We start from the raw sequence: 23,874 nt of genomic DNA on the forward strand, positions 1-23,874 counted from the left end.
CACACTGACTGGAGGATACGCCAGCCCAGGAGCCAGAGGACTGTTTTAACTCCTGTTCTGTCCCTGTCTAAGGGTCCTAGCCATATCCTTGAACTTAATATTTCCCCACATGGCCCATAAGATCAGCTTCCCAGACCTCCTCAGGGTGTGAGAATCATTTAGGAAGCATGTCAAGCAAGTATCAAAGGGGGAAACCAATCCACTGCGCAATGTCCCATTGCTTAAGGCAGAACTTACCTACACTGTTACCAATAGTTGCGAATCCTAATTCCTTAGTGTCTTCTCAGTTAAGTCTCCAGTGACTCAGTAAACTGCACGTCCCTGATGAGCTAGTTCAGCAACCTCTGAGAAATGAATTCTCTTCCAAATCTTGGTTTTCTCACAAGCCCCTGACACCACCCAACCCAATTACTGGCAAAGGGAAAACATGATACGGACTCATAAAGCGAAGCCTGCTTAACAGCTATACCAACACCAACGGGCTGAAGACTTGAGAATCACAGTGCAACTTTCTTCCTTAGCATACCAGAAATGTGACTCCTGAAAACAATCCCAGAAAACCATCGTTTGAACAAGAGCTTTATTAAAGGGTAAGTTCCTATCTACACCTTTTTTTTTTTTTTTTGCACAACTCGTAAAAATGCTCGCAGGCAGTACGGCCAGGAGACTGAAAATTCGCTCAAAACCTAAAACTAACTGACTAGCTCGTCTCCAGCACCTGCTTTGCGTGGAGCAACTAGACCCTGAAGGAAAAAAGTGCTGATGCCATCCCCAGCTGCCCCTCTCCTGAATGACAGGAACAATGCACACGCTGACAAAAGAGCGGGGCAGCCGCCCAAAGCCCCGGCCTCTACCTCCTCCCCTCACCCCAAATCCCTGACCCCACCCCACCCCAAGGCCCTGGCCTGACACCCCTCCTGGGCGGAGAGCTCGTCTCAGGGAAAGAGAAAATACCACTCTTCACTCCTTCCACCAGCGCCGCCTGGCACCTCAAAGGGTGAGGGACACGCTGCCTGTCCCCACCAGTGCCACAGGGCTAAACCGGCCCCAGGGACACAGGCGAGGAGGTTCGGGGGGCGCCTGAGTCGGACCCCCGGGCAGGCAGGGCAGGGAGGTGAATGCCTGGACGCTCCCGGAGGGGAAACCGGGACACCCGCGTCCCTCCCCGGTGGAGCGGCCGGAGGAACAGGCGACAAGTCGACGCGGGTCCCAGGGCACGATCGGGAGCACGTTCTTCCCCTGCAGCCTGGTCCCGAGGGAGGGGTGCGGCTGCCAGGGCGGTGGCAACTCCTCTGGCTCCCCAACTCCGGGACGGCGCGAGCCCGGCCGGCTGCGGCCCGCTCGCCCTGCACGCGGTCGGTCGGCGCCCGCGGCCCGTCCGCGCCCTGGTCTCCGCCCGCCGCCGCGCGCGAGGGGCCGGGCTGCCCGACCTCGGCCGGCCGGGCGCGGGGCCAGGCGGCCCGGCGGCCTGGGGCCCTACCTGAGGCTGTGTACCAGCTCCCGGCGTGACTGGCTTCCCGGCAGACCACTCGGTTGGACATCTTGGTGCCTGTGCCGCCTATGGTGCACGAGGATGAATGAGGAGGAGGCGGCGGCGGCGGCGGCGGCAGGAGCGGCTCCGCGAGGGGACGAGACACCGCGGGCCCAGCCCAGGAGGAGGCGGCAGCGGGGAGGGGATCAGCCCGGCCCAGGAGGAGGAGGAGGAGGAGGAAGAGGAGGAGGAGAGGGGGAGGAGGAGGTGGCAGCAGGGGCGGTGGCAGCGGCAGCAACAATCACCACAAACTCGGCCGAGCGCCGGAAGATGGGGCCCGCGGCGGCCTCCCCGAAGGCCGGAAAGCCCTGGCCCGGGGCCCGCTGCCGCCGCCGCCGCCGCTGCTGCCCACCGGGGCTGGTTCCGCCGAGCCCCCGCCGGTGACCCCACCCCGTGACTCGGAGCCCGCCCCCTCCCCCCACCCCCGCGGGGCTCCCCGCACCCACCCCACCCCACCCCCACCCCCGGCTGGGCCCTGGGGCCGCTCCGCCCGCCCCGCCCCGCTCCTCCTCCTCCTCCTCTTCCTCCTCCTCCTCCTCCTCCTCCCGGGCCGCGCCGCGAGGTTAACGGCGGAAACCGGACAGGCCAGGCGGCATCTGGGGTCGGGCGGCCCCACCGGGAGGCAGCGGCCGACGCTGCGGCTCGGCGTCCCCCTCCCCCCTAAGATAGAAAAGCAGCCCAGGGTGCGGGGCCCCCCGAAGCGAGGGAAGGCAGCCCCAGCGCAGCCGACGCTCCCTTACTCGCCACTCGCCCGGGTCCTGCCCACTGAGCATGCCCGGCGCCGCGGCCAGGCCCGGGCCCGGAGACTCAACGTGCGCGCTCCGCGCTCCGGGCTTTGGCGGCAGCGGAGGCTGGGGGAGGGCGCGGCGAGCAGGACGCAGCCGCAAGGCAGCCCCCTCCCCCACACACACCGGCAACTGCACCTCTTTTGGGCACGCCGAAGAGGCTGGCCACCTGGCAGGGGCGGCTGGTATGCCCCCCCCCCCCAAACACACACACACACACACACACCTGAAGGCGGAGTCCCTGGTGGATTTGCACCCTCGAGGTTTCCCTCTTGGGGCTGCCAATCTTGTCTGTGCTAACGCTGGGAAGTTGATGTGTAGAAGCAGGCACCTGTGAGCCTACTTTTTGCTGCCGCCGGTCACCTCTAACACGGAATCGTGGCTTTGGACTGTGAGCGATTAGCTTGTAGTCCAGCTGAAGGGTGACAGAACTGGCCTCATTTGTAATCAACCGTAAAATGGGGAGCGGCACCCAACGGATGCAGCCGGGATTGGAACAGACCCAGGTAAAGGGGCCCCATGGCAGCGGGTGCACAGCAAACACCATTTCTGCTTTGTATTATTTCCTCTTTGCCCTTGCTAGAGCTAACTATACATTCCAATATAACACGGGAAAATCAGGAACAAAGAATTCCTTTGCAAGTGTAAAGAATCCTGGATCTTCTGGGAAGTGCTGTTGGTACTTCTGGGAAGTGCTGTTGATCACTTGGAACTGGGAAGAGGTGAAGAGCCACCTGGATGCCCTCACTCAGATTTGGGTCTTGCTGCTGTGTCTGACTTTCACACTAAACAGGCACCCCTGTGGAAGTGGGGGTGCGGGAGATAAGGACCACGTGCCTGAGGTTCAAGTGTAGCTTCCCCAGAGCCATAATTCACATTGTTACAAAGGCCCTGTGTTGGTTCCTTCTCCCCCCATGCTTTCCAACTTTATGTAAAATTCCTGTGCAACAGCCTGATGAATCACTCAAACACTGGTGAGTTACCTACCTGCATTGTTCTGCTTTAGTTGTGTACTGTATCTATTTTCCTTCACTCCAGTTTAACCCACCTCACCTCACCACTAGCCTGCCCAAATATTTATACACATGGAAGATATAAAAATGGACATACCAAAAAGACAAACGCAGTTTTCTTGAAAGGCTTGTTTTTATTGGAAAGATTTGCAGAGAGAAGGAGAAACAGGATCTTCCATCATGTGGTTCATTCCCCAAATGGTCACAATCACCAGAGCTGAGCTGATCAAACTCTGGGAGCCAGAAACTTCCCTCCAGTCTCCCACACACGTGCAGGGCCCCCGAGACTTGAGCCCTCTCCTGCTGCAATCCTAGGCTACAAGCAGAGAGCCGGATCAGAAAAGGAACAGCCAGGACCAGAACCAGCAACCACATCAGGTGCTGTTATTAACAGGCAGGAAATGAGCATGCTATGCCACTGTACTCACACCAAAGCCAAAGTGTAACAGAAAAGGGAAGAGAAGAACTCAGATTCCATGGCATAGGTGTTTCTAGAGTACAGTAGCAAAACTCAGGGACAAGATGAAATTCTCATTGTAAATCTGAGAGAAAAAAAAAGTTTGTGGAAATGTAGGTAAAGCTGATGGTATACATGCATGCTTTAGCAAAACCAGTGCCTTTCTGGGCTGCTCGCTTTCAATCTAGCTCCATGCAGATGCACTGCAGAGCGGTTGGGACATGGTCTAACTGAGCCGCTTCCACCCATTTGAGAGACGCACATCGATTCTCGGATGCCCAGCTTCGGCCTGGCCCAACCCTGCACATTGCAGCCTTCTGGGAAGTAAATCAGTAGGTGGAGAATTCCTCTTTCTCCTTCTCTGTAATTCTTTCAAAAATAAATATTTTTTAATTTAAAAATTTATTTCTGGGCCCTGTGCAATGGCCTAGCACCTAAAGTCCTCATCTTCAATGAGCCAGGATCCCATTTGGGAGCTTCTCCGGGTGTCCCATGAGGGTACGGGGTCCCAAGGCATTGGGCCGTCCTCGACTGCTTTCCCAGGCCACAAGCAGGGAGCTGGATGGGAAAATGGGGCTGCCAAGATTAGAACCGGTGCCTAGGGCCCAGCACAGCAACCTATGGACTAAAGTCCTGGCCTTGAATGTGCTGGGATCCCATATGGGCACCTGGTTCCAGCTAGGCTCAACTATCCAGCCCTCACGGATATTGTTGAGTGCCTTTCTAGCCACCCCAGCCCCTGTCCTAGTTTTCATGCCCTCCAGTGGAAGTGGTAACCCAGGTAACCAAGAGGGAGGAGCCCAATATCCCTCCCAGGCCTTTCCCACTCCCAGATTGTGCATTCTCCAGGTGGTTCTGTGGTTTGACTTGACAGAATTAGACCCCAGTGCCAGCTTCTGCCAGCTGATGCTGCAGCTAAGCCCAAACAACCCTGACCCACTCTAATTTTGTTTGCACCAGTAGGAATAATCAGCCCAGCCTGGCTTTTACCCGATCTAGTCCACATGAGGCTCACAGGTGTTGTAGCCCTGCTAGGGCTCCTGTACTTCTATGGGAGACCAAAATAAAGCTCTGGCTTTGGCCTGCCATTGCCCAGGGTGATAGCCCAAGTGATGGCGCTGCTGTCATTCCTGTGGAACATCTGGATTTCCAGCTGCTAACTTGAAAAGGCACAGCTCCAGCAGTCACAGGCATTTGTGGCAATGAACCTGCCAAAAGCAGCTGTATCTCAAATAACTCTTTTTTTAAATAAGTGAAAGGAAGTATCACAGGGAACACTTGAGTGGATTTACAGGTTAGCCAAGAAAATGGAGTTCATTTGCTGGGATTAACACTTGTGGAACTATTGGGAGATGCAAATATTTCCAGATTTTTCCCATATAAATGCACAGAACTACGTAGGCAATACCACCTATGCACACTCATCAGTCTTACTGAAGTACATTTTCCCTGTACTTAGAAAAACAGCATACCTCATTTTGTCAGCATGTTTCTAATGCTGAGAAAGCCTGAAGACGTTTAGCTTACAGACACAAGGTTTTTTATAAGAAACCTACTTTTTTTAAAATTTATTTTATTTTCATTACAAAGTCAGATATACAGAGAGGAGGAGAGACAGAGAGGAAGATCCTCCGTTCAATGACTCACTCCCCAAGTGACCACAAAGACAGGTGCTGCGCCAATCCGAAGCCAGGAGCCAGGAACTTCTTCCAGGCCTCCCATGCAGGTGCAGGGTCCCAGGGCCTTGGGCCATCCTTTACTGCCTTACCAGGCCACAAGCAGGGAGCTGGATGGGAAGTGGAGCTGCCGGGATTAGAACCAGCACCCATATGGGATCCCAGCGCATTCAAGGCAAAGACTTGTCGCTGGTCCCGACACAAGGTTTTAATATGCATTTTTTTTAATGTATTATAAAATCAGATATATAGAGGGGAGGACAGACAGAGAGGAAGATCTTCTATCTGCTGATTCACTCCCCAAATGGTCACAATGGCCAGAGCCTCTTCTAAGTCTCCCACACAGTCCAGGATTCCAAGGCCTCGGGCCATCCTTGATTGCTCTTCCAGGGCACAAGCAGGATGCTGGATGGGAAGCAGGGCTGCTCTTATTAGAACCAGGACCCCTATGGGGTCCCCGAGCATGCAAGGTGAGGACTTCAGCCACTAGGCTACTGCGCTGGGCCCAATAGCCTTTTTTAGATTTATTAAGATTTATTTATTTGAAAGACAGATTTCTAGAGAGGATACTGACAGAAATATTCCATCGGTTGCTAGTTTACTCCCCAAATGGCCAGAAAAGTCATGGCTGGGGCAGGCCAAAGCCAGTAGCTTTTTTCTAATTTCCCATATATGTGCAGATACCCCAGGAGTTGAGACATCTGCTTCTTTTTCAGGCACATCAACAGAGAACTGGACCACAAGGGGAACAGTCAGGCCCAGCGCTGTAGCCTAGTGACTAAAGTCCTTGCCTTACATTTGCCAGGAACCCATACGGGCGCTGGTTCGAATCCAGGCTTCTCCACTTAGCTTCGAGGTCCCTGACTGTGGCCTGGGAAAGTACTAGATGACGACCCTGCACATACCTGGGAGACCCAGAAGAGACACCTGGGTTCTGATCATCTCAGCTCTGGCCACTGTGACCACTTGGGGAATGAACCAGTAGATAAAATATTTTTTCTCTCATTCTCTCTGTAAATCTGACCTTTGAATTAAAACAAACAAACAAACTAAAGGAGGGGATCATTCAGCCTGCAAAACAGAACTTGGATGGGATATTGGTGACACAGGTGAATTAATACGGTACACCACATTGCTGATCCCAGTAACTTTTGTAAAAGCGTCTTTTCTTTTTCAAGATTTATGTTTTTTAAAGATTTATTTTTATTGCAAAGTCAGATATACAGAAATGAGGAGAGACAGACAGGAAGATCTTCCGTTTGATGATTCACTCCCCAAGTGACTGCAACAGCTAGTGCTGTGCCAGTCCAAAGCTGGGAGCCAGGAATCTCCTCCAGGTCTCCCAGGTGGGTGCAGGATGGGAAGTTGAACTCCCGGGATTAGAACTGGCATCCATATAGGATCCCATTGTGTTTAAGGCAAGGACTTTAGCTGCTAGACCACTGCACTAGACCCGAAAGATTTATTTTTATTGGAAAGTTAGATATACAGAGAGGAGAGACAGAAAGGAAGATCTTTGGCTGCAATTGCACCAATCTGAAGCCAGGATCCATGAGCTTCTTCCAGGTTTCCTGTGCAGGTGCAGGGTCCCAAGGCTTTGGTTCGCCCTTGACTGCTCTCCCAGGAGACAAGCAGAGAGCTAAATGGGAAGCAAAGCAATGGGACATGAACCGGCGCCCATATGGGATCCCAAAGCATGCAAGGCAAGGACATCCGTCATTAGGCCACCACACAGGGCTTTTTCTTTGCGATATATATATATATATGTATATGTATATATATATATATATTTTCTTTTTTGAAAGGCAAATTTACAGAGAAGGTAAGAAAGACATTTCAAGTGTGTGCAAAGGCAGGGGCTGAACCCATCCAAAGTCAGGAGCCAGGAGCTTCTACTAGGTCTCTCCTGTAGATAGAGGCTTCAAAGGCTTTGCCAAGCCCATCCTCTGCTGCTTTCACAGGCCCCAGGCACAGAGCTGGAAGGGAAGTGAAGCAGCTGGGACAAGTGAAGCACAAGAACAGGTGTCCATGTGAATCCTGGCACTTGCATGGTTAGGATTATTGCTTCAAAGGTGTCTAACATTAGCTTTTTCAACTTTTCAAACTACTGCAATGTGAGTTGGGTACTTCCTGAGGCAGTTGGCCATGAAAGCAATCCTGTGCATCTTAAGATGTTGAGCTATGCTCCTGGTCCCTATCCACTAGATTCCAGTGGAACCAAGTCTCATTTCACTTGTAATAATCATCAAATGTCTTTGCAGTATAAAGACACAATTTCTTTTGAAACTCACTGAGCTACTGAATGTTTTCCAGGATCTCTTCATAGTAAGCTATCTTAGGTTTTTCCTAGGAAACAATGGGATAGATAAAGGACGAGCTGCTGGTTTTTACTGAAAGGGAGGCAATGGCACTTAATACAGTACTTCTCATTTAACTAACACAATAGTAGAACTGTGTTTGAACACCCATTGAATCAGGTAGCAGAGGTGTTGTCTTAAGCAACTAACTCTCCCAAGTCTATTTCCTTATCTGTTCAATGGAAATAACAGCAGCTCCTTTGCAGAGTGGCCGTATTAGATAATGGAAGAATTACACCTTATAGGACTGGCTCTATGCATCTGGCTCTAGCACAATGGCCCAGTGACTAAATCTACACCTCAAACGTGCTGGGATCCCATATGAGCACCAGTCTGTGATCTTGGTTGCTCCACTTTCCTTCCAGCTCGCTGTTAGTGGCCTGGAACAGCAGCTGAGGATGACCCAAAGCCTTAGGATCCTGCACCCACACAGGAGACCTGGAAGAAGCTTCTGGATTCAGATTTGGCTTATTTCCTGCCATTGTGGCCCCTTAGGCAGTGAACTAGTATCTTTCTCTCCTCTCTGTAAATGTGTCTTTCAAATAAGAATAAATATTCAAAAAATAATAAACGACAGCTATTACTACTACAAAAGTTGACAGCACCAGGAATACTGCCCGCTCTGCAATGTTGTGTTTTAGTATGTGAATCTTGACACCTTGGCTGTATATTCACTCTGTTGTAAAGTCAAAGTATCACAAGACACAATTTATGAAAATGAGTTCCACCACATAAATATTAATCACATAGAATGAAACTACTTTAAAAATGATTTTGTGATAGTTTATTGTGAAGATCCTTTTTTTTAAAAACAAAGATATAGACAATATGAGAATAAATTGCACAGAATATGCTCATTAAATAAGTATGGTGATTAAATCAAAATAAGGGAGATATGTTCTCTTCTGCAACTCCAGAAACATTTCTTTGTCCTGAAGGTGTTGATACTTCCATAAAGGGAGAAAATCACGGCAATGAAAGCTGCCTCTTAATCATGTAAATCTGCAGTAGCAACCAAAATCTTCTGTTCATCCCAAGAAGTCAGTTTCGATCTTCAAATTGTGCCTTGTTCTTTAAAAGATAAGATGCTAGAAATTCAATGGGATTTGGTGGTCTGAAAGGAAAGGACATCCAAAGCTTAGACATACTTTGCAGATGTGTGCATTTACACATAAAGTTCCATAATGAAAACATACTTTTTGAAGTAAATTGTAATTTTATAGTCAAAGAGTATTTGCACTAATGGGATAAGTAAGACACGCAAGCAAATCAGTCAACAGGGGAATGTGAAATTATTACGTAACTTAACCATGGCTATGGACCCAATTCTGAAACAAAAGTTTTAAAGATACACTGAAACCAGAATGATGATCACCCCAAAAAGAATAAACACTGGAGGGGCTGAAAGGCAGGTGGAGAGTACTCAGTTTCTTGATCTGAGTACCACGTAAGTATGTTTAGTTTGTGAACATCAGGCTGATCTAACTCGGATCTAATTTTCTCCCTAAATGAACCCAGTGGTTGAAGCTGAAGCCAACAGCCAGGAGCCTCTTCCTAGTATCACATATGGTTGCAGGGTCCCAAGGTTTTGAGCCATCTCCTACTGCCTTCCCAGGCTGCAAGCAGGGAGCTGGATGGGAAGTGAAGCAATTGGAGCAAGAACCCAGGTGGAACACTGGTGCTTGCAAGGTGAGGATTAGCTAGCCAATGGAGCCATTGAGGCAGGCCCAGGAAAATTCTACTTTTACCTCTATTCAGAAAATTTAAATCAGTGATAACTGTGGGAGCCATCTTCGTGGTACAGTGGGTTAAGCCAGCATTCTATGTGAGGGCCGATTCAACCTCCAGCTGCTGTACTTGTGATCCTGCTCCCTTGCTGATGGCCTGGAAAAGCAGTGAGGATGGCGTAGCAGCCAGGCCCTTGCCAGCTATGCAGGAGAGTGGGGTGAAGTTCCAGGTACTGGCTGTGGCTCAGCAAGGCCACAGGACCCATTTGGGAAATGAAATATTAGAAGAAAAGATCTTTCTCTTTCTCTGCCTCTCCCACACGGAAGACCCAAAAGAAGCTCCTGACTCCTGATAAACCTAGTTTTGGCCATTGCAGCCATTTATAGAGTTAACCAACAGATGGAATAATTCACTTTCTCTCCTTCTCTCTGTAACTCTATCAATCAAATAAATAAATAAATAAATAAATATTTAATTCATGGATTTACTTTTATTTAAAAGGCAGATTTACAGAGAAACAGAAAGATCTTTAATGCACTGGTTCACTTCCAAAATGACCACAACGGCCTGAGCTGAACCAATCGGAAGCTGAGAGATAGGAGCTGCTTCCAGGTCTTCCACGTGGGTGCAGTGGCCCAATACTTGAGCCATCCTTGGCTGCTTTCCCAGGCTATAACCAGAAAAATGGATCAGAAGTGGATCAGCTGGGTACGAACCGGCATCCATATGGGATGCCGTGACACCGGGCAATTGACCCTGTTGAGCCATGGCACCAACCCCTAAATAAATAGAAAAAAAATCATGTCCTTTGAACTAGAAAACCTTAAAGCTTTAAACAAAAGCAAAAGAGCTATGGAACTAGAGAAACTACCTAGTGACACACAGAACTAGAAGAAATTGAACCTACATGTTCAATGGAAAAACACCCTAGTTGTGATATTACAATTTAAAGTATAAACACTATAGATACATGGAAAATGTTTGTTATTAAGTAAAATATACAAAATTTACAGATATGTATGATATACCACTGAGGAAAAAATGTGAGTATCTGAACAGTGAAGTTATGGCTCCCTTCTTTAAAGAAAAACTTTAGTATTCATGATACAATGCAAGGCAGCAAAGTCTACCTAATGGCTTTTCAGCTACAGCGGTCCACTTGGCTTACTCTGCTAACCCCATGAGCAGGTACCATTGTCTTACCTTTCCTTTGCGAGCACAGCAAGTCCCTGTAATAAGATAGGCACAACTGTCTGATCCAGGTAGGCACGGGTTGGTAAAGACTGCAGATCCACCTTCTGTTTTGAAGACTTTTCAGCATTAATCTTCTCATTTTCTACTATCCTCTGGTGAATTCAAAACACAATGCATGAATATTGCAAATAACTGGATTGTTTCTAGTGGTAAATAAGGCTAATTAAAACAGGGTACTACTAGAAAAGGCACACAAAAACCAAGAAATATCGGACAAGACTGCAAACCTCCATGTCAAAATAAATCAAAACACATCTCTGAAATTTCATTTAATCTTTTCTCAAACTTCCGAAGGTACCACAACATCTAACACTTATAATGGCATATCTCCTGATTCTTTCTCTTTCACTCTTTTTTTTATAGTAAATACACTCCTTGCCTAACTTTTTTTTTTTCCATCTGAGTGCTTTCTCTTAATATGTTCCAAAACTACTGGAAATGATGCTGAGTACCAGTGCATCATGGCAAGAAAGCTAGCCCTGTTTCAGTTTTTACACCATAGATGCCATTTTGCCAAAGATAATCTTAGTTTAGAGCTAGTATGTTTTGCTGGCCCATTCACCAAATGCATCCAGCACCGGGGTTGGGCTACACTGAAGCCAGGTGTCCAGAATTCAGTCCAGGTTAACCATAAGGTGGCAGGCAAGGAACAAATTACTTTAGCCATTCTCACCTCCTCCCTCCAGGGTACAGATTAGCAGAAAGGTGGAAACCAGGATTCCAATGGAAGCACTTCAATGAAGTGTCTTCACTACAAAATTCAATACCATTGTTTTCTATTCACTGTTTTCAAATTTGATGTAGGAGTGAGTCTGAAGAAGGGAGCAATTTCTATCTGCTTCTCTCTTTTATTTCCTCTCTCAAATATGATAAATAAAAATTTTAAAATAAAAGAAATTGAAACAACCTTTGAAATTTCAAAGGGTCTTTCTTTTCTTTTTTTTTTTTTAAGATTTCTTTCTTATCGATTAGATATACTGCTGATTCACTCTACAAGTGCCTACAATGGCTGGGACTGAGCTGATCTGATGCCAGGAGCCAGGAACTTCCCCCAGGTCTCCCACATGGATGCAGGGTCCCAAGGCTTTGGGCCATCCTCGACTGTTTTCCCAAACCACAGGCAGGGAGATAGATGGGAAGCGGGGCTGTTGGGATTAGAACCGGCACCCATTCAGTATGCCCACGTGTGCAAGGTGAGGACTTTAGCCTCTAGGCTACCATGCCGTGCCTAATATGTTGATTTCTAAAATTTTGGCATTTGGCATATGCTAAGTACTCATTAAGTATTCAAATGAAATACCTAAGAAAACTGATTAAGGGATTTATTATAAGATATACAGGAGTTGCTTAAGCATTGTTGTTTCTTTTTTGGAAGCATTGTAGCATCAAGTGAATGGCTAGTCTGTATTATTCAGAAACACTAACAGGAAGTTAGAACTGCTACATGAAAGCACCCTGGGCCCAGTGCCTTAGCTCAGTGGCGAAATCCTCACCTCTTTTTTTTTTTTTTAGAAAGATTTATTTTATTAATATTATTGCATAGTCAGAGAGGAGGAGAGACAGAGAGGAAGATCTTCCGTCCAATGATTCACTGCCCAAGTGACCACAACGGCTAGTGATGCGCCAATCCGAAGCCAGGAGCCAGGTATTTCCTCCAAGTCTCCCATGCAGGTGCAGGGTCCCAAGGCTTTGGGCCATCCTCGACTGCTTTTCCAGGCCACAAGCAGGGAGCTGGATGGGAAGTGGAGCTGCAGGAGTTCAAACCAGGACCCATATGGGATCCTGGCATGTTCAAAGTGAGGACTTCAGCTGCTAGGCCACCACGCTGGGCCCTAAATCTCATATAGGCACCAGTTCGTGTCCCAGCTGTTCCACTTAGAAACCTGCTCCATTCTTATGGCCTGAGAAAGCAGCAGGAGGTGACCCAAAGCCTTAGAACCCTACACCCACTTGGGAGACCCATAAGAACCTCCTGTCTCCTGACTTTGCCTCAGCTTAGCTACATTCTTTATGGCCATTTGGAGAGTAAACCAGAAATGGAACATCTTTTTGTGTCTCTCCTCTCTCTGTAAATCTGCCTTTCTAATAAAAACAAATCTTTAAAAAAAGAAAAGAGTGGAGGTCTTTCACTCTGTCTCTCCTTGTCTCTATAAACGTGCATATCCAATGAAAATAAATAAATCTTTAAAAACAGCAAATGCCTTATATGTTGAAAAACAGATCCATATCCAGCAAAAAAATCTGAAAAAATGCAAAACTCTGATTTTTTCCCCCAGATATTCAGAATGGCACTTACTGCCTGCCAGAGAGCACATTAGCCAGACGCTGCCATCCTTCAAAGGGCCAGAGGACTGGGAGAGGATGCAGAACCTCAAACTAGCTGTCCCAAAGGCTACAACAAACACATTTAGAAATTCCTGCCAGCAGATTTACACACAAAAACCAAATTCCTTCAAGCAGAGTGAAAATAATGCCAGGTGGAAGCAGAGATGTAGAGGAAAAAGTCACCAAAATGGCAAAAAAACGGGTTAAACGTTAAATCCTACATTTTCTTATCACTTAAATATCTTAAAAGATAATTAAGTTTACAAACAAAAAATAACCCTACCATGCATTTTCGAAATCCTAACACACATATAAGTAAAGCATACTACAAAAGAAAAAAAAAAAAAAAAAAGGAAGAGAAACATGAAAGCTAATAAGGTTCCTATTCCAAAGACATGGAAAGAGATACAAAGATACACTTAAAGGTAAAATGTACTTCAATTTAACTTACAAACTACAATCCTTAAAGTAACCACTTAAAAGCAAGTAAAGGAAAGAAAATCGAATTTTTTTTTCAAAGGCAGATTTACAAAGAGAAAGAAAAACAGAAAGATCTATCCGTTGCTTCATTCCTCAAATGTACTCAATGATCAGAGTAAGCTAATCCCAAGCCAGGAGCGTTCTTCCTGTTTCCCATGCAGGTGCAGGGTCCCAAGGTTTTGGGCCATCCTCCGCTACTTTTCCAAGCCATAAACAAGGAGCTGGATAGGAAGTGAAATGAACAGCTGGAACACAAACCAGCACCTATACAGGATGCCAGAACTTGCAGGAGGAGGATTAACCAACTGATTTGTCACACCAGCCACAGAAAAATGGCACAGTAAGAGAAACAATTAAAGAAAAATGGTGTCCAGAATTAAAAAAATAATAATAAAACAAAAAGCATGCAAGGGCCTGGCACTGTAGCCTAGTGGCTAAGGTCTTTGCCTTGCCTGCGCCAGGATGCCATATGGGCACTTGTTTGTGTCCCAGAAACCCTGCATCTGATCCAGTTCCCTGCTTGTGGCCTGTGAAAGCAGTCAAGTACGGCACAAAGCCTTGGCACCCTGCACCCATGTGGGAGACCTGGAAGAAGCTCCTGGCTTTGGATTGGCTCAGCGCCAGCCATTGTGGCCATTTGGGAGTGAACCACCGGATGGAAGATCTTCCTCTGTCTCTCCTCTCTGTATATATTTGACTTTCCAATAAAGCAAACAAATAAAAAACGGGCCAGCATTAAGGCACAACAGGTTAAGCCACTGCCTACAAAGCTGGTATCCCTTAATGGACTGTCAGTTTGCGTCTTGGCCAATCTAGCTCTGAAGTGCCTGGGGAAACAACAGAAGATGGTCCAAGCGCTTGGGCCACCGCTACCCATGTGGGAGACGCAGAAGCAGCTCTGGGCTTCTGATGGACCAGCCACGATAGCCATGTGGGGAGTGAACCAACAGATAAAAGATCTCTCTCTTCCTCCCTCCCTCCCCGCCACTCTGCCTTTCAAAAAATAAAAAGGTTACCTTAAAAAATACATAAAAATTAATAGTGCTTTGGGGAGCCAACTAGTAGATGGAAGATTCTCTCTAACTCTGCCTTTGAAATGTAAATAAATCTTTTTTTCTAAAATTGGTTAAGAAAAAAAAAGGCTAACACAGTATGTTAGGGTTGTTTGTTTTTGCTTTTTTCTTTTGCCCAGTAATACTTAAATTGCCACTTTACAATATCATTAATTCATAAAAGGGCATTACATGTATACAGAGGCCAGCACGGTAGGATACAGAGGGTTAAGCTGACTCAGCGGCATGCCACACTGGAGTGCCAGTTCAGGTTCCAGCTGCTGCATTTCCCATCAGTCCCTCCACATGGGAAAGCATGATGAAGTTCCTGGCTCCTGCCTTCAACCTGGCACAGCCCTACTATTTTGGCGATTTGGAGGAAAAACTAGTAGATAGAAAAAAAAAATCTCTATTTCTTTCTCTCTCACACTTGATTGTTCTTCTTTTAATAAATCTAATAAATCTTTGAAAAAAAAAAAATAAAGGACCTGACACTGGCATGATGGATGGCTAGAGCCTCGCCCTGCATGTGCTGGGATCCCATTTGGGCGCTGTCCATGTTCCAGCTAATCCACTTCCCGTTCCGCTCCCTGCTTATAGGCTGGGAAAGCAGCAGAGGATCGCCTAAAGCCCGGGAAGGAGCTCCTGGTTCCTGGCTTTGGATTGGCTCAGCTTTGGCCATTGCAGCCATTTGGGGAGTGAACCAGCAGATGGAGGATCTTTCTGTTTCTCCTCTCCATAAATCTGATCCACAGCACCTGGCCATCACTATTTTACTGCAGGGATAGTAAGCTTAAAGAGATCTATTCACTGGCTCAATCCCCAGATGGCTGCGATGGCCAGAGCTGGGTTGTTCAGAAGCCAGGAGCTTCTTACCGATTTCCGAAACACTTGGGCCATCCTGTGCTGCTTTCCCAGACACGAGCAGGAAGCTAAATCCAAAGTGGAGTAGCTGGGACTCACACTGGAGGCCATGGTGGAATGCTGCCACCACAGGCAGAGGCTTAACCAGCTTTCCATGCTGCTGGCTTGCCCCTAGATATTTTTCACTTTTTATTTATTTTTTTAAGATTTATTTATTTTTATTGGAAAGTCAGATATACAGAAGGAAGGAGATTCACTCCCCGAGTGACCTCAATGGCTGGTGTTGCACCGATCTGAAGCCAGGAGCCAAGAACTTCTTCCAGGTCTCCTGCACAAGTGCAGGGTCCCAAGGCTTTGGGCCATCCTCTGCTGCTTTCCCAGGCCACAAGCAGGGAGCTGGATGGGAAGTAGAACTGCCAGGACTAGAACCAGTGCCCTTAAGGGATCCCAGCGTGTTCAAGGCAAAGACTTTAGCCACCAGGCTACTGTGCCAGACACTTTTTCACTTTAAAAAAAAAAAAAAAAAAAAAAAAAAGATTTGTTTTACTTTAAAGTCAGTTACAGAGAGAGGAAAAAGGAGTGAGAAAGATATCTTCCATCTGCCAATTTACTCCCCAAATGGTCACAACAGTCAGAGCTGGACTGATCCAAAGTCTATTCCAGGTCTGCCATGTACTTGCAGGGGCCATCCTTTGCTGCTTTCCCCAGCCATAAACAGAAACCTGGACTAGAAGTGTAACAGCAGGGACACGAACCAGCGACCAGCCTCCATGTAAAATGCTAGCTTTCCAGAGAATTAGCCCACTATCCCACCGTGTAAGCCTTCAGGGCCTCTGGATATTTTTTAGTGTATGCTCTGCTGAAGTGAGTACAGTGGATATTTTTGACATCATTCACTGACTACACAACTTAAAAAGCAGCCTGCGATCAGTTTACACTTTCAAGTCCCACCTGTGGTTAGGATGGCAGGGCTAGATCAGAGGAGAGCTACACAGCCCATGGAGAATCAAATGTTCACTGCTGCTCTCCCGTTTTATGGCTTTGCCTTCATATATGCAGGCATCATCCAGCAGACACTGCTGAAACCTTGAAAGAAGTGTCTCAAATTACCGGAACACAGCGGTACAGAGCGCTCACAGACACTCCTGACCCAGCATTCAATTCAATTAAAATCTGCACCATGAACACCATGAAACAATAGTAAAACTTCAATTAAAAAAGGAAACAAAAGTATTCCTTACTACTGATGCATAATCAATGCTCATTAATAGCAATTACACAGGCACAAGGTAGCCATGCCAGTGCAGTCAGACTAGCACTCCGAATTAGTCCTGCTGTAAAGCTGCCAGGCTGCTCTGCAGTGGGGCGGCTGTTCCAGCAGGGCTGTGGCACAGTGCGTAAAGCTGCTGCCCGCCGCACTGCCACTGATGCCATATGGGAACCAGTTTGAGTTTTTATTGCTACACTTCAGTCCAGCTCCCTGTTGATATGCCTGGGAAAGCAGCAAAGGATGGACCAAATCCCGGGAAGCCTGCACTCATATGAGAGAAGCAGGGGAGGCTCCTGGCTTTGGGCCAATCCAGCTCCAGACATTGGGATCATTTAGGAAGTGAATCAGCTGTCCACTGATTCACTCTCCAAGTGGCTGCCACAGCTGGAGCTGAGGCAATCCAAAACCAGGAGCCAGAAGCCTCTTCCAGGTCTCCCACACAGGTGCAGAGTCTCAAGGCTTTGGGCTGTCCTTGACTGCTTCCCCAGGCCACAAGCAGGGAGCTGGATGGGAAACAGGGTTGACCGGATAAAAACCAGTGCCCTTATGGTATCCTAGCGCATGCAAGGCAAGGACTTTAGCCACTAGGCTACCATACCAGGCTCAACTCTGCCATTCCAATAAGGACATACATTTTTTAAAAAACATCACATGAAATCCCATAAACATATAAACATGAAGTGTTTTCATGAAAAGTAGAAAAAGCAAAGAAAGGAAAGCTGGGGGTTGGGGAGGCTGTGCCAGCACTCTGCTTCAGCAAAGCTGCTGTCCACAGCTCTGCCACCCTGCGTGGGCACCGCTTTGTGTTCTAGCTGTTCTCCTGCCAATCCAGCTCCTGGCCTATGCACCTTGAGAGCAGCAGAAGGCCCAGTCCAGGCCCCCCCCCCGCCCCCTCCCCCGCACTCCACAGCTAAACCCGCCATTTCCTGCCTTCAGACCTGCTGCTGTGACCACTGGGGAGTGATAGCGCACAAGGTAGATTCTCTCTCTCCCTCTCTTTCTCTAATTCTGCCTTTCAAATAAACAAACATAAAAAAGGAAAGGAAGCAAAGAAGGACAGAAGAGGAAAACAAAATAGAAAAGGAAAAACAGCTGTGGTATTGTGATGCAAAAGTTAAGCCACCTCCTGGGGTGCTGGCATCCAACACAGGCACAGGTTCTCCTTCCAGCAATTGCACTTGCTGCTAATGCACGTGGAGAGACAGCAGAGAATGGCCCAGGTGCTTACAACCACCCCCTCCTCCACCTGAGGGAGATTTGGAAGAAGCTCCTGGCTCAGTCCTGGCCAGGCCATGGCTCTTGCAGCCATTTAGGCAGTAAACTAGCTGGTGGGAGATCTCTATAATCTTTTCTTCCCAAACTCTGCCTTTCAGATAAATTGCATTTTTAAAGATTAAAAAAAAAAGTGGACCCAGCATGAGGGTTCAATGATGAAGTCTCCCACCTTGCAAGCACCAGGATCCTGTACAGCCTCCAGTTCTAGTCAGGCTATTCCATTTTCCATGCAGCTCCTTGCTTATGGCCTGGGAAAGCAAAAAATGATGGTCCAAAACCGTTGGACCCTGTGTTTGCAGGGGAGATCTGGAAAAAGCTTGGTTCCTGGCTTCCGCTAGGATAAACTTCGACCATTGTGGCCATCTGGGGAGTAAACCAGAAGAAGGAGGATCTGTCTCTCCTTCTCTCCATAACTCTGATCTGCCTTTCCAATAAAAAATAAGTAAATCTTACGAGTGCCCCCCAAACAAAAGCAGGGGGAGGGAAGGGGCAGTGTGGTAGCCTAGTGGCTAAAGTCCCCACCTTGCATGAGCCAGGATCTCATATGGGCAGTGGTTCATACTTGGGCTGCTCTACTTCCCTTCCAGCTCCGTTTGTGGCCTGGGAAGGCAGTGGAGGACGGCCCAAAGCCTTGGGACCCAGTACCTCCATGGGGGACGGGAAGAGTCTCCTGGCTTCAGATCAGCTCTGGCTGATGCAGCCACTTGGGGTGTGAACCAGTGAACTGATCTTTCTCTACATCTTCTCTCTGTAAATCTAACTTACCAATATAAATAAATCTTAAAAAAAAAAAAGAAAGATAATATAGCTTCCCACTTAGCTCCTGGGTGACAGTGGCCAAGTCACCCAACAGCCCTGAGAGTAAAGAATGATTGAGTATGTCAGGCCCGGCAGCATGGCATAGCAGCTAAAGTCCTCACCTTGAACGCGCCAGGATCCCATATGGGTGCCGGTTATTATCTCAGCAGCTCTACTTCCCATCCAGCTCCCTGCTTGAGGCCTGGGAAAGCAGGGAGCTGGATGGGACAGCGCAAAGCCTTGGGGTCCTGCACCTGTGTGGGATACCTGGAAGAAGTTCCTGGATCCTGGCTTCAGATCGGCACAGCACTGGCTGTTGCGCTCACTTGGGAAGTGAATCATCGGACGGAAGATCTTCCTCTCTGTCTCTCCTCCTCTCTGTATATCTGACTTTCTAATAAAAATAAATAAACCTTAAAAAAAAATGATTGAGTATGTGTGGCACTTCACAAAGGGACTTTAGAAACATTAACAGCTGTTACTGTACACAGAAATGCTTCTGTAGTAATATAACCAAGTTTGAAAAACATTAACATCTTTTCCAGGAAACCTCCATTTGCCAAACTGGTTAATCCATCTGTCTCAGCATTTACTTCACTCCTTTACAAAGCCCTCGCCATTCTTCAGACAACCATCTCTTAGCACTTTATTAAGAAATTCTAGAAAATACACCTTCTCTTGTATGAGCTGAGCCACAACCTCGGAAGTCAAAGCGATTACTTTGTTACTGCTTCCAATGGCATCTACTGCTGAACTCTGCAAGAAGTAAACGTTTTTTAAACTGTTTACTCCACCAGCACAATATTCTGCTACAAAGAGTCACACGTTTGTTTGTTTTTTTAACCGTAACAGGCAGTTTTTACATAGCAACATCCCAACAGACCCATGAACACCCAGCTGGCAAAATTATTCTGACAGCGTCCCCCAAGCACGTGGATGTGTTTCTTTAAGACTGCTTTAAACGTTCGACTCGTTGGCTCAAAAGCGATGAGACTGTCTAGTTAAGACAAGTTAACTACAACTTGATACTATCCAGCTCCTGCTAGCTAAAGTTTCCCTGCTGCAAAGTGAGCTAACATAAAACGGATCCCAGGCTTTCTCCAGCTCTCAAAGAGACGCGTGGATGCGGCATGGGAACTGGGTGAGTTACCTCCACGTTGTCCGTGAGGCCGTACTCAGAGTGAGGATTCTCTGCAACCTAGAAAACAAAACCACGGCCACACAGACATCAGCGCACTGTCCCTCTCCGCCTCCCCGGCCACGCCGCCCCCCGGGATCTGCGGGCCTCAGGCTACCTGCGTCTGTCCCTCCAGCATCTGCTCGGGCTCCATGGCGACTCCCCGGATAGCAATCTAAGAAAAACAAGAGTCGAGAGTTACCCGGGAGATTTCAACACCGAGACTCCGGGATGGAGTGCAGTCCAGCTTGGACCCCGCCCCTCACCCCAAGCTGGGAGCCGGAGGCGCCCCCAGCAAACGGGGACAGTCCGCGACCGGAGCCCCGCCGTCGGTCCAGAAGCTACGGAGCAGCTCCGACTACCCAGGAGAAGCAGCAGGAGGAGGAAGACGAGCTGATTACCCGAGCCGAAGCCGTCGGTTCCTGGCAGCTCTGCACAGCTCCACCAACCCCCAGCGCGAGCCGCTCCGGCCGTAAGTGACGGATGTCGCACGACGGCGCGCCTGCGCAGAGCCTCCCGGCGCGCTGGGGGCGGGAAGGCACCCTGGTCCGCGCCCCGAGGCTTCCATGGCTTCCGCAGGTGCAACTGGGTGCTACCCCTGCTGCTGTCCCGGGGACGGCGAGAGGGTCGGTGGTCCGCCTGCAAGCACAGGACGTGCAGACCCGGTAAACGGCCCGGCTGCTAGGGATTCGGGACTTCCTGGGAACGTCCGCCCAAGTTGTTCCTTTGACTCCAGACACTTGGGAAATGAATGGCTCCTGTCCGAATAACCCTGGGGCCAGGCCACAGCATCCCCCACGGAATCGCGGACTTTGGGGATCCAGGATTCCGCTTGATTGCGAGCCTTAAATCTCTGAATATGCGTTGTGAGCGGTACCTGCTGTTTCTATGAGATTAACTAAATGCAGCTGGCGTCCCAAACCGCGGTATGGTTAGTATTTTTTTATTTATTTATTTATTTTTTGCACTGTTGTCTCAAAAGTACAAGGGATAATTTGCCTCATTTGTGAGACTAGCAAGCAGGATCTGGTCAATCAGATGTTTGCATTCCAGGAATTCCATTTGTTTACACGTAAATTTGCAGTGATAAGATTTTATTTAGTTCCATTTGTAGTTGGCAAATGAAAACATGAAGACTTAATTGTAAAATATTTGAAACCTGGGCCCGGCGGCTTGGCGTAGCAGCTGAAGTCCTCCCCTTGAACGAGCCCGGGATCCTATATGGGCGCCGGTTCTGATCCCAGCAGCTCCACTTTCCATCCAGCTCCCTGCCTGTGGCCTGGGAAAGCAGTCGAGGACTGCCCAAAGCCCTGGGACCCTGTACCCGCATGGGAGACCCAGAAGAGCTCCTGGCTCCTGGCTTCGGATTGGCTCAGTTCTGGCCATTGTGGCCGCTTGGGGAATGAACCATCGAACATAAGATCTTCCTCTCTGTCTCTCCTCCTCTCTGTATATCTGGCTTTCCAATAATAATAAATAAATCTTTACAAAAGAAATGTGCATTTGGCAAGGCACTTGCCAAAGATATGTCCTTTGTGGCTAATATAGAAAATAGCGACTGTAAGACCAAACTCCATGCCAATGCAACAACCTTACCCCCACCTGTATCTCAGAAATGTTGATAGATTAAGGAACATAAATTAAACAGGGTTTTTTAAGTTGTGTTTTTGATATTGTTTATTTACACAGTTGATCAGGGTGAGAAAGATCAAGGATCAGAGGAAAGTAGACAAGACCGCGGCTCACACGTTTTCTTCTTCCTGTATCTGGAGGAAGGGAGGATACAACGGGAGAGACCACACACAGCGTCCCCAGTACCCAACGGCATCCCCAGGTCCCCGCTGCGGAGCATGTTCTCAGGGTTCTGCTCAAGTGCTTTCAGTAGTTCTGAGATGCTGCTGATATCACCACTCCAAGAATGAGGAAGTCCTTCCAAGGCCTATTGGATGACATAGTCGACCTCAGACTCTCCATTCGCCTAGAAGTTGGCCATCGAGCTTCATTGGGGTAGTTGATTGATTTATTCTGCCCTCCTTCCTCAGCAAACCAGTGGGTGTTTCATCCCAATTCAACCCTGCTCACCACACACTCAGCCCTCCTGCACACCAGGGTGGGACTGAAGCCGGTCGGAGCAACCCCTGATAACCCTCACTGAGCCCACCCCCCGCCATGGTTCCTGCGCCTACCAGCATGTGCAGTGGACTGGTCCAGTTGTCCAACATCCCATTCAGCTTTCATACACAAAACTGGGCATTGAAGCCTAACTCAGCCCACCAACTCCATCTGCCAGCCCAACTCATGCCAGTGGGTGCCACTGCCTGTCCAACCAGGCCTGCTCCCACTCCTGGTTCTCATACCAGTGGGAGCTGCAGCCCATCAGAGAGGTCCCCACCATTTCCCTACTGAACCCACTCTCAGTCCCGAATCTTACATACTCCAGGTGGTTCTGCAGTCTAGCCTGACAGGACTTGTCCCCAGTCCAAGCACTTGCCAGCTGATGCAGCTTCAAAGCCCAACCCACCTGCTCTTAAACCGGCTCATGCCTGTACCAGTGTATACAATCAGATACCCCACCCTGGCTCTCCCTAACCCTGTTCACATGTAGGCCAACTGGCCCAGCCTGGTATGCCCCTAGTTCCAGCAGTGGTCCAGAAGAGGAGTCCCCACTACTTCCCTACTGGGCTCGCACACTGCCCCACGTCTCACATGTGTTAGTGGGTGCTATGGTGCAGTCTGGCATGACCCATCTCACATCAGCATTTGCCAGTGGGTGCTGTAGCCTGGCCTAGGTTGGTCTGCCCCCATTCCAGCTCGCACTGGTGGCACAGTCAGCCCCCAGTCCTGGCCATAATGTTAACTGGCTGGTGATGCAGCCAGACCCAGCCTGTCCAGTACCCTGGTCCTGATTCTCAGACCTGCCAGATGGGTGCTATGAACTGACCCAACCTGGCCCACCAGGCCAGCAGGTACTGTAACCTGGTCTGCTTTGTCCTGCTCCTTGCCTAAGTTCCTGTGCTCACCTGCAGGAACTGTGTCCTGACAAAGGAGTTCCTCAGCCTCCTTATTGGGTTTCCTTCCCCTGGTCAATCTTGCACACACAGGTGGGTCCTTGGCAGGTGGGCTAAGTCAGCCTGGGCCAAGGACCCACCTGCTGTCCTGGCAGAAACAGTATACTTGCCTAGCTGGCGCTTACCCAATCTAGGTCTCACTGTTGGATGTTACAGCCCCGCCACAACTAATTCACACCTTGACAGCTCTCACATAATCCAATGGGAGCGGAAAGCTAGCCCAGCCCATCCTACACCCACTCTTGCTTTCATGAACAGCAGTGGGTCCTGGAGTCCAGCCCAGTCTCACAACCCCAGACCCAGTCCACACCCATACTAAGGGACACTACAACTATATCCAGCCCAGACCACCACCCCCATTCTGGCTTCTGTGCTCACCAGTGGGAACCGCAACCTAGCTGGGATGTCCACTTAGCTTAGTGTCACTTAGCTTAGCTCACCAGTGGGAACCACAACCTAACTAGGGTGTCCACTTAGTGTCAACAAGGCCTGTTCGCAGCCACAGATTTTGTACACGACAGTGGTTCCTTTGACCCAGCTTGGCATAGCCCATCCCCTGTCTTGACCTTTGCCATCGGATGCTGCAGCCTGGCCTGACCCAGCTCATCCTCAGTCCAACTTTCACCAGTGAATGATGAAGCTTGGCCATGCCCAGCTTGCTCCCATCCGTTACTCAGTCAGACCAGCAGGTGTGATAGGCTAGCCCAGCATGCTGAGCATTCCAGCCTGGCTCCTGCACTTGACAATGAACTAAGGTTTGCCTG

At 48.6% G+C, this 23,874-nt stretch overlaps 2 protein-coding genes across 5 annotated transcripts in view; both read right to left on the reverse strand.

Annotated features, from left to right (window-relative positions):
- MEMO1 (mediator of cell motility 1) overlaps nucleotides 1-2,320 on the reverse strand; it is a 91,370-nt gene extending 89,050 nt beyond the window's left edge. The window contains exons 1-2 of one of the 3 annotated variants that reach the window (XM_040993024.1): nucleotides 2,272-2,320; nucleotides 1,481-1,558 (exon numbers count right to left, since the gene is read on the reverse strand). In XM_040993024.1, coding sequence (XP_040848958.1) covers nucleotides 1,481-1,541 — 61 coding nt within the window. In that variant the 5' untranslated portion in view covers nucleotides 1,542-1,558; nucleotides 2,272-2,320. Of the gene's footprint in view, nucleotides 1-1,480; nucleotides 1,670-2,271 lie in introns of those variants that run through there. The other 2 variants (XM_040993025.1, XM_040993026.1) reach the window with 2 other exon arrangements.
- Nucleotides 2,321-8,588: 6,268 nt separating this feature from the next.
- DPY30 (dpy-30 histone methyltransferase complex regulatory subunit) lies at nucleotides 8,589-20,514 on the reverse strand. 2 transcript variants are annotated; one of them, XM_040993028.1, is made up of 5 exons: nucleotides 20,444-20,514; nucleotides 20,161-20,217; nucleotides 20,016-20,063; nucleotides 10,751-10,893; nucleotides 8,589-8,933 (listed from the first exon to the last, which is right to left on the reverse strand). In XM_040993028.1, the coding sequence occupies exons 2-5, from the start codon at nucleotides 20,194-20,196 to the stop codon at nucleotides 8,861-8,863; spliced, it is 300 nt and encodes a 99-aa protein (XP_040848962.1). In that variant the 5' UTR covers nucleotides 20,197-20,217; nucleotides 20,444-20,514; the 3' UTR covers nucleotides 8,589-8,860. The 2 variants fall into 2 exon arrangements, with proteins under 2 accessions (XP_040848962.1, XP_040848963.1); XM_040993029.1 differs by lacking the exon at nucleotides 20,444-20,514 and adding an exon at nucleotides 20,309-20,433.
- Between the last annotated feature and the right edge of the window lie 3,360 nt (nucleotides 20,515-23,874).

Source organism: Ochotona curzoniae, unplaced genomic scaffold, assembly GCF_017591425.1.
Source record: "Ochotona curzoniae isolate NIBS_2020 unplaced genomic scaffold, NIBS_Ocur_1.0 contig_883, whole genome shotgun sequence".
NCBI lineage: Eukaryota > Metazoa > Chordata > Mammalia > Lagomorpha > Ochotonidae > Ochotona > Ochotona curzoniae.

Excerpts from the sequence above, each read along its gene's own strand:
- DPY30 (XM_040993028.1), bottom strand. The coding sequence starts at position 20,196 with ATGGAGCCCGAGCAGATGCTGGAGGGACAGACGCAG. Across the intron at positions 10,894-20,015 it reads GCCTCACGGACAACGTGGAG|AGGATAGTAGAAAATGAGAA; the intron begins GTAACTCACCCA and ends TGAATTCACCAG. Across the intron at positions 8,934-10,750 it reads GCTGTGCTCGCAAAGGAAAG|ACCACCAAATCCCATTGAAT; the intron begins GTAAGACAATGG and ends CTTTCCTTTCAG.